The sequence below is a fragment of the Trachymyrmex septentrionalis genome, unplaced genomic scaffold (genome assembly GCF_001594115.1).
Source record: "Trachymyrmex septentrionalis isolate Tsep2-gDNA-1 unplaced genomic scaffold, Tsep1.0 scaffold1, whole genome shotgun sequence".
NCBI classification, from domain to species: Eukaryota; Metazoa; Arthropoda; class Insecta; order Hymenoptera; family Formicidae; genus Trachymyrmex; species Trachymyrmex septentrionalis.
In genome coordinates this window covers 974,804-985,782 of record NW_017304123.1, presented here as the reverse complement: position 1 = coordinate 985,782, position 10,979 = coordinate 974,804, and the positions used below count along the sequence as shown (strand labels likewise).

Genomic DNA, 10,979 nt, shown 5'->3' with positions numbered 1-10,979 from the left:
ATAAAATCTATTCATACCAAGTGAGAAATATATATTAAAAAATAAAAGATATACAAGCACGCGAACATTGACGCTATGATCTCTTGTTTCTGTATACGTCTCGTGGTCAGCGGATGACAGTGAGAAAGTGAGTTCCTTCGTCGTGCTCTTGAACTTGAAAGATTCGTAATGACAGGTTGGCACAGGCTGGCCGTTTGCCCGAGAAAGCGAGCACCGAGAGAATGCGCGACGGTCCCGCTTTCCTTCTCGCGCGTGTCGCCTCGCGCGCATTTGATACGGTAGACTCCTTACGAACAACTTTATTGTCACGCTCAATGAATTCATACAGGTGGACCAGATCGAAAATTACAGGTTCGAAGCTGTCCGCGCCTGTGTGTCTTAATTAATTGATATACAACTCAATGTCTTAATTCTGTATCACTTATGTCACGGCAATTATCGCTTGACAAAACACTTTTCTCTTTCATTTATGTCTTTTGCTTCTTTCTATCACAGTCATAAAATTTTCAATATAATTTTAACGAATTAATTTGATTGACGATTGGTAAAATAATATTTGATGCCTCTTGTGAAGAAAAAAATTATTTCTCATTTGATTATTACAACATGTTCTGTTACGAATTTAAAATCGATCTTTGACGAAAAATTCATGCGTTCTTTACCCTCGCTGTGTATACGGGGGTCCTTTTGTGTCCGGGCAATTTTTAAATTCATGAATATCTTAAAAACAAGGGCGATACAAGTGCGTTGTTCTGCATCTAAAAAAGCTTGCGGCGGAAAATACTCGTGAAAGTCCGGCTTGCGTTATTCTCTCGCTGAGAGTAACAAGCAATCAAAAACACGTACGATAAGAAAGATCCCCCCCGTTTACACTCAACGCATATTTGTCGTAAAAATAAGAAAATAATTTATTTCGTGTTTGTTGATTATTTTTATAAATAAAATACATACATATGTAACGAAAAAATTTTTAATTTACATACATATGTGACGAAGTAATTTACAATTTTTAGCGTTAGAATAAAAATGGCAAAATTGCCCCGCAAAAGAGGTGTTACGTTTTCTTTGTTCTCTTACAATGTCATTTATATACGTATTTTTTTATTTATGAAAGTGTATAAGATTATAGATTTTGAATAAAAAATTAATTTTTTAAAGTTGAATATTAATTATTCACGAACGCTTATTTTTATAGGTTTCACAATTGTAAAACTTCATGTCCCAAACTGAAGTATTTAAATTTAAAAAAATGTGTTGGCATATTTTTTTAATTAAAATATACACCTTAAACTTTATTTTCTATTTTTTAATGATAAGATTTTATTGATTTGTTCAAAAGTTTACAAATTTTTGAAGATATACACTACTATACTCGCATTTTGATATATATATTTACAAAAGTAAAATATTTAAACAAATAAATTTGTAAAATTATGTATAAATCTTTTATTTAGAATAACTAGGGAAACTATATGAATTTTTTATATAATATTTTTGAACCATTTAATCCATTAAAAAAACACGCCGGACATTAACGACCCTCCCCGTATATACTTTATTGGTACTAAAAAAAAAACGCATACACGGTGAGAGTTAATTATACTTTGCTATTTTATTAATATCGAGACAAATTATTAATATTGCTGTAAAAAATGAGGAATTTATTATTTGCAGCAATTTTTCTATTTCGTATATACTTTGTTCATAGTTATCTTACAACTTTTCTTCAACGTGTCATACAAGAGATGGACAGGCAACACGCAATTAATTATAAGCTCGCTTAATTAGATAGAGATCTCCCGAGGCGGCTCAGCAAATATTGTATTATCTTGTTGAGTTTGAAATTGTAAAATCTTTAATTTTACAATAAGAAAACTTTATTTTTTTAATGATATATATTTTGAGAAATTACATATTTTGTATACAAAAAAATATTTTTGAAAAAAAAATACACTTGCTAATTAATACATTTTAAAGTATCAAAGAAAAATTATTAAAACTTTCTAAAAATATATCCATGATATTTTACAAAAAATTTTTAAAGATAATTTTTCTGTGTGTGATTTAAGTAGCTTTTAATAATTCTGAACTCTGATAAATATAAAAATTGATGTTATGGAACAAAAGTTAGTAATTAATTTCGCATTTATTCATGCTTTACAATGCTTCGTATTTTATAGTTCTCTTCACATTAAACGTGTCACGTCAACAGTTTAAAACAACAGTTAAAAATCGTAGATTAAAATCGATCAATTTTAGGTTCCTGTTTCCGTCTTCTTGCTTTCAGTCGGCAAGTAATTAGAAGCTGAGCCTAATTATGATGGTAGAACGCGTGACTTATGGAAAAAATCGGCAGTGCGCGTCGGTGGGAGTTATTATGACGGTTATTAGTCTGGCGTGGGGCTAATTTATGAAAGCCATTAAAAACGAACGCCTGATTAAAACTCACACTGATATTTTACGTTTCCGCCTGGAAAGAATCATCGTATACATACTTTGTACTGCATAAACGTATAAAATATCCTTTTGGTCACTGAAAAAAGTCTAGTAAATTTTAAATAGTGGAACGCGGATTAGTGTAAAGGATGAACGCGGTGCGAGAAATTAATTTAATCAGTGATGATTATGTTTCTCTTTTCTCGTGTCTTTCCTTTCTTGGTGAAATTTTTTTGTACATAGCATCCTTCGTTGCATCCAAATGTTATATGTTATATAATAATATATTTTATAATAAATTCAAGATTAAATTTTCTATATGAAATATTTTCTTGCATTAATTATTGGAACTTTAATTTTCTTATCTCTTTTCTATTTTATATATATAATTCAAGATTAAATTTTCTATATGAAATATTTTCTTGCATTAATTATTTGGACTTAAATTTTATTGAATCTTTTACCAAAGAAGAAAAAAAATTGAATTTCACTTGGTTGAAAGATCTATTGTTAAGATTTTACGCGAGGATGTAAGACACATTTTGTACATCTCACATCGTACGACGAATGAAGGAACGCCATTTCCAACACGTGAAATATTCAACCGATTCTCCCCAGACGAACAAACGCGAGTTACAAACGTGAGATGAAAAGGTGAGAAGACGTGTGCGAGGACGCGGGTTTCACGACGAAGGGACGAAGAAGCTGTGGAAGAATTGATGCTGCACGAGAGAATATATCTGCGTGAGAAAAGTTCGGCGCATGTATTGCCAGTCTTATTAAGCGGACAGCGCGAACGGCGAGGAGGACTTTGCGGTTTTCGCGCGAGAGAGTATTCGACCGAAAATGGCATTGACATCTCGATGCCGCGCAGGCGGTGGCGAGAATCTCTCCGAGGAGTTGGTGACCGAGGACGAGGGGACTAATGGGAGTAATTTTGAGCCTCTGAGCGACTCCTGCGGCGAGAGCGATATGGAGGGTCTCGATCTCTCCCTCTTCGAGCCGCAGGTCGACACCGCTTCCTGGTGCGACAGCCGCATCCATGCTGGAACTCTTCATATTTTGGTCCATTACTGTGGTAAGCTGAGCCTGCACGATATACATAACATACGCACACAATGGTGACTAACATGGGATCTTTTAATGGCTTGTGATTGATTTAATTTCTAACTTCAACTTCTTTTTTTTATATTGAATTTATGGAAAATCAAGTTTTATTGTGAAAAAGTTAGCAATCGGTGAGAGTTATACTTTATTGTATGTGAAAGTTTTTATCAAATAATTGCCAGTTTTGCTAATTAAAAAACAGTTCTTACAATATAAGATACCAGGAAAGATGATATCTTATAACGAGAAGTCAAAGAAAGAATTAAAAAAAAGAAAAAAGCTTTTTACAATAAACGCTTTTACTGCACAAAAATAGGAATATGGCAAATTTCAATCTTTAATTACAATTTAATACATATTAATTATATCATTTTTTAATGACCTTTTCGTTTCAAAACACAATAATTCTAAGACTAGAAATTAATTACGATTAGCATATCAAAACTTATATATTTATCATAAAAGAAAACAAAAAATAAACAAAACTTAAACTTTTTATATAATTTTCAGAAATTAAGTTCCTTGTGAGTACCTCATATTACGAACCCCGACCGCCTTACGGTTTCGCGATCACCAAATTTAATCTTTACAATTAATCAAATCATATCTTATATTTTCCTATATTAATACGATCTTACTCTATCGTTGCTTGCAGAATTTATTGTCAAATATTTATTTATTATATAATAAATAAGGTTTAAAGACTCGCTTCAATAAAATTTGATATCGTCCAATTTTACAAATCTTTTTTTGCAACGACTACATACATAATCTAATAAATTTTCTATTGAATACATTTTACCCCAAGCGTAATAAGTTTATGATGGAGCCGACCACATTAGTGGTTGGAGCGCTTATTAGTTTAGCAGAAACTCTGCTATCTCATATTAGAAGCCTATCCATGATAGGCGGCTTACCCTATACATATAATATATTTATATCTTTTCTTTAGAAATCTACCGACAGACAGGTCGAGAGCGATTACGGTTCTCGATGCGTAAAATGGCTTTTGCAGGCCATTTCCTTTTGATTCTGAGTCGACTGTCTGTTTGCGCGAAGCTTTATTAGAAATTGCTGTGATTTATACTATGTTGTATTTATCGTTAGTTTATGCTCGTTTTCTTAAAATAAAAATTGTGTTTTATTTTTAGAAAAAACTATTCTCTCTTTGCATTTTTCTTTACATAATTTAAAAATACTATTTTTACGTAACGAGATTGAACGCGCGCGCGCGCTTCTTATTCTTACATTTTATCTACAAATACTAATTCTTTTTCTACGAATATCGTTTTTCTTCGGATCAGTATCGGTAACTTCGTGATTGTGTGCGGGATCCGGTGACGATGCGTTAAAAACGAAAGAGACGCAGAAACGACACGCGTTATTACATTCGTTTCGGCTGAGGTAACAAATGCGCGTGATCTTTTAGGATTTACGTCGTCGCTCGGCGGAATCTTACCGGTGAACTCGTACGTCGCCATAAACTTGCGCAGGATACTACATGCACGACGAGGTCGTCATTTAAGTGCATACTTAACACGTGTCCGTCCTCTTCCTTTCCCTCTTCATCTTTCTCTTTCTTTCGGTATCCGGATACGGTATTAAAATGACATCCCGGCGCCACCCGTGAATAGCTCGAGACACGATTCTGCATCCGGACCGACTCGTGACGTGTGCGAGAAGAGAGCGACGCACTTGCGTCATTACTCCATAGCCGTAGGCCAATTGCCAATTGCCAGCCCCTTCGGATAATTGCTATTAACATACAATACGGCCCCGCACGTGTCGAAAGGGATATCCTCGCCTGTGATTTACCGTCATAAATTTATCCCCGCGGCCGGAATTCAAAGCGAATCTACACCGTTCACTTTACATGATCATTCCGGACGGTGTGTAAAAATCAATTTTGTAAACAGCTTCCTCCGTTCTATGAAAGGAACTGTCGTTGGTTTTACGTAAAAGGATTCAATTTCGTGCATTAAATTTTTGATGTAGAGTAACTTGCAATTAGATTACTTTTTGTATATAAGTAACACGAAGGGTAATGTAATTAAAGGATCCCGAATACTTCTTAAGAAGAAACCGGTTTTTTGTCAAATTGACTAAACTTTTGGTTATTTAATATGTGGCTGCTTTTGTGATGTCGATTAAACTCGCGATCAAAAGTTCCAGTGACGTAGAAAACTTAACTTTTATAGCTACGAATTAATAACCGAAATAAAAGATAAAATAACAGAGGCCATTAAAAAACCTATTAGCTTATTCTGTTTTAGACTAGACTCTTTTAGATTTTGCTTTGTTAACAAATTCCGAAGAAAGCTGAAAGGTTGCAAGAATGATTTTAAAAAGTAAGAAAAAAAATTAGCGATTTCAGGAAAAAAACATGATTTTTCTAAATACACAGTTCATGGCTCCGCAACCATAAAAGTTGAGCTTTTCTCATGATCTTCCCATTAAGACTTTCGAGATCAACGTCATAAAAGCGACTGCATGTAAAAAAATTTAGCCAATTTGACAGAAGTCGGTTTCTTCATAAGAAATGTGCGAAGCCCTTTTTATTTCAGTTGTTTTTTTTTTTTTTTTCGCCAAGACACGGAACTCCATGAAACGACATAGAGCTCGGCTAATCCACTTCCGATGGTGCGTTCCAACAAGAACTCGTTCTCTCGACGCATTTATTTCGCATCACGCGAAGACTGAACCGTATAAATTCGCCTTAACCACGCAATTGCGCGCGTGGGCGCAAGCCGCGAAATGAACGAGCTGTTTCTGCGGATTCGCTCGGTAGGCGACTTTACCTTGACGCTGGATATGTATTTTGACGCCACGTCCAAGAGGTAATTGGGTGATTTAATAAAGCAAGGTAGCTCGCAGTGAATCGGATATAACGTATGCACTGTACGGGATTATTAAGCCAATAATATTAAAACTCGTTCGTGCGAAAAGACAGTTGAGTTTCGCCGTCTTTTTATATCTCTCGACAAAAACCATGAGACTCGTATCATCTGTCCGATAATTTTCGAACATTTGCGAAAAAGTGGCAAAGTGTACAGGTAGCTTAGAGCTAGTACGTTTCTTCAACGATCTCTTTATTACCGAAGAAATGATTATTTATCACAATCGATATTTCTTTTCTTTTCTAATATTTTGAACAACAGATTAATTATTGTGAGTTACAAATTTTTGTTACAATTAAATGACGAATAAAATTATAACTCTGCTGCAAAAGAATAATGAATTACAACTATACGTGGCACAGTAAAGGTAAATTAAAATGGCAACGTTATTTAACGCAAAACAAACTTTATTCCACCCACCTTGCTATTATCTGTATTTTAATGTGGATATAACTTTTCACTTTTCGCGTGGGTGAGGATGGCAGAATGAAACGCCCGTCAAGATTTTCTCCGGATCTCCGGTAGGGAATTTACCTTGATGCATGCTAGATACGCATCCCAATACTACGCTGTAGAAATAATTGGGTAATTTAATCGGGTAGGATAATCGCATGTCGTGGATACATACGTGTAGTATCAAGATGCGTAATATCAAGACGATATTATTAACTTATTTGTGTGGAAAAACGGGCGTGTTTCATTACCTTCGTCATTATTCGACATCCTTTGTACTCATATATTAGGTTAAGTAAAAAGTCATCGCGTTTTTTTAAAAGACATCTATCAGTAAAAACCGCAATTACTTTCTTACCAACAATATAAATATATCTTGATAGAGTAGTTTCAGATTTAAAAATCTCTTTTTTAAATTATACGATACGACAATTTTTAATGGAGTTATGAGCAATTAAAGTCAAAATAATTCTTTTATTTAATCCGCGATAACTCAGTAATCAAAAGTCGTAGGAATATTTAAAAAAAAAAACGATTTTATAGGGAAAGTATCAAGCTTTCACGATAGGCAATCGAAAATTTTCTCAAATTCATTTTGGACACGTTACAAATCCACAAAGTGAGAAGAAAATTTTTCGTCTTTTTCAGCTCGTAGTTTTTGGTATGTAAAAATTATCAAACTCATATAAACTTAAAAAATGTGATAAGCTTTTAAAAGTAGAGATTTCAAGCTTTAAAACCCTTTTTTTAAATTTGATTTTCATTCATTATTGACGAAGATATTGTATATACAACTTTGAGCTAAAAAATACGCGATGACTTTTTACTCAATCTAATATATAGTTTGCGATTTTATATTTTACTGTTTATACAGGGTGTTAGTTAAGTATGTTGCCATACTCAACAGAGCGATTCTTCGGTTTATTTCGAGTAAAAAAGTTCATACAAACATGTGTCCTGAACGGCTTAGTTCCCGAAATACAGGTGAATGTTCGCAAATGTTTGACGAAACGGTAAATTGCGTTGGAGATATTTTCCTGTATAAATATGCCTCGCTTCACGTGAGTTACCATTCGCACAGCCGTAAACAAAGTGATAAAGTCAAAGTCGAAGCCTCCTGGATCACCAGACTTAAACTCCTTTGGATTGTTTCCTTTGGGGGCATCTGAAATCATTGGTTTATACCACCCCAATTGAGAATGAGAATAATTTGAGGAATCGAATAGTTGCTTCATGCGAGGCAATGCGTAACACACCTGGTATCATTGCGCGTCAAATCTTTGAGAAGAAGACTCGATGGATGTATCATGGCGCAAGGTGGACATTTTCAACAATTCTAATTACTTTATTTCATCGGAAGAACTGAAGCCTGTTTTTGTTTTTCTGTTTTTTTCACTAGTTTTCAACTAGCTCGAGCTATTTCTTTCAAATAAACAGATTATTGCTACACGTTTATGTGGACTTTTTTACTTGAAATAAACCAAAGAATCGCTCCGTTGAGTATGGCAACATACTTAATTAACACCCTGTACATATGATTATAGCGAAATATGTTTTATACATATTTGAATTTTTTTTAAGAGGGAGGAAGAGTTGTGCGATACATATTTAAATAATACGTAGAAAATTATTATTCTCCTCTGGCGGCATCGTAAGATTATTTACATACATATATAGACTTTCTAGGGCATTGCGTACGCTGATAATAATTATAATCAATCGACCTTGTAATGAATAATTTCATCGTCGTTTTATTGATACATACACGTTCGCTACAAGATAAAATTCTATAACGGTAATGTAATCTTGACATTTTGATATTTACAATTCCTGCTGTTATCTCGATTTTCTCTCTGGTATATATGTATGTACGTACACGTTCAGTCAGGTGTATCGCGCATTTCACTTGCCACGTACGCGAATGCTTTTCATTCGGATTAGATGGCTGCCGACCGTTGGGTGAAACCGCCTGTCAAGATTTTCTGGGGATTTTGCCGAGTTGGGAATTTTACTGCGCCGTGTCCTAGATGCCACGCACCTTGACGTCATGTCATAAAGATAATTGGGTGCATAGCATTATTAACTGGTACGTGTCGGATGAACGCGCCTCGGATGATGTCGCACGTCAACGTGAATATCGGGTGCTAAATGTTAACCCGCTATTCATGGAATCTATTGTATATCGAATTAGAGATGAAAATAAATATGCGTATAGAATACATATATACATTTATCTCACCCTTATCTCTTCTTATATTCGCGTACAAAACGTTTACGTAAAAAGCTAAAGAGCTTACAAATTCACGGTACCGAATTATTATAGCAGTTACTGTCGAAATCAAAATATCGTACTCTTAATAAGAAAAAAAAAAAAAGAATCGCTATTACTTTACTGAGAAACACTTTCTGAGAAATCGTAGTTTAAAAAAGGGGAGGGAGGGGCAAAAGGGAGAGAGCGTATTATCATTTTTGTTATCTCCGAAGTGGAGTGTATTTTCTCCCGCGTTATATTATCCAATCCATCACACTTTACAGATGATCCACAAGCAAGGAGCGACGCTACCATTCTTTCCGGCGTGCGCAAATTGCTGATTATTAATCTAACGACGCGCTATCTTTCCCCGAGAGCGCAGTGTTCCGATGTGCGTGTTCGCCGCACTTAAACAGAAAATCGTCGCTCTGGGCGGCGTGGCGTGGTACGGACTGCAGACCCGACGTAGGCGCAGAAGAGGAGGGCGAACGATGCGTTCCGGACTCCTCTTCTCCGCCGTGGGCGAGCGCGGAGCCGAGCTAGCGGGCGGCAGGGAAAGGAAACTGTTACGAGATCGATTCGCGGCGGAGACCAATTAAATCGTGATCCACCGCGCGCGGATGCAACGTTGGCTGAGAGATCCTGCTCGCAGATACAATCTCCTTCTTCTCGTCGCAATAAATCGATGTAGGTAAATGAGTCGCGCGGCGCGGCACGGCGCGGTGGTTTCTACCGCGGGCTGTCTTCCGTCCTGCTTTCTTCTCGTTCCACTGCCCACTTACACACTCCCTGGCCGCGAAAGAGAAGAACTGACCACGTTGCTGCTTGTCGACGTAAACACACGTTGCGGCACACCGTTGCTCTCTCTCTCTCTCTCTCTCTCTCTCTCTCTCTCTCTCTGCTTCGGGAGTCTCTCCTCTTTGCAGTATCTTCGATGGACCGAGCGGATAGGAGACGAGGAGACGCTCAGACCGTTCGCTAACTGACTTCAGGCTGATTCTCACGTGGGAAGAACTCTCGCGATCTCCCTCTGTCACGTATTGATGCGAGGCAATCGTTATTGATCGCTTCCTACGATCTCTTCCTCTATTCTATGTCGATTCGCTTTATATTCTCGAGATGGACGCTGAATTTATGACGCTTTTGTGTTAAGACAAGAAATGAAATGTTTGTCGAACTCGCTTTGTCGAAACGACTTGAAAGAAAAAAGATGAAAGTACGTCGTTAATACTGTGAGTACTGTGTTGCGAACGAATGCGTAAAATGGAGAAACGTTTAATGTGGAAACGTGCATGGGAAAACGAATAATTATTTGAACGATCCGGTAAATCGACATATATATTTATTAATTGCTAAATTATAAAGATTTTAAAATCGTTCTGTTGAATCTAAATCATGTTCATTGTTTGTATATACTATTTAACGTATATTAACCAGACGGAAAGAAAAAAAAATTGCAATTGCCATAATTTAGTTATAATTTATAGTCATTTTTTTTAGACACGCACACATGTATAAAATTAATAATAAAGAAAGACAACTGAGAGCAGACACCGCAGTTATCGTTAGCATATATCAATTTTAACAGTTTTAAAGTATTGGGTGGGCAAGAAAGTGATTGCGTTTTTTTTAGCTTAAAGTTGTATATACAGTATAATATCTTCGTCAATAATGAATGAAATTTAAATTTAAAAAAAGGGCTTTAAAGCTTGAAATCTCTACTTTTAAAAGCTTATCACATTTTTTAAGTTTATATGAGTTTGATAATTTTTACATACCAAAAACTATGAGCTGAAAAAGACGAAAAATTTTCTTCTCACTTTGTGGATTTGTAA

At 35.6% G+C, this 10,979-nt stretch overlaps 1 protein-coding gene across 1 annotated transcript in view; it reads left to right on the top strand.

Moving 5' to 3' along the window:
• The first annotated feature begins 3,282 nt into the window (after positions 1 to 3,282).
• LOC108751093 overlaps positions 3,283 to 10,979 on the top strand; it is a 95,362-nt gene continuing 87,665 nt past the window's right edge. The window contains exon 1 of the mRNA XM_018491103.1: positions 3,283 to 3,514. Within this exon, the coding sequence (XP_018346605.1) occupies positions 3,283 to 3,514 (232 nt within the window). The remainder of the gene's footprint in view (positions 3,515 to 10,979) is intronic.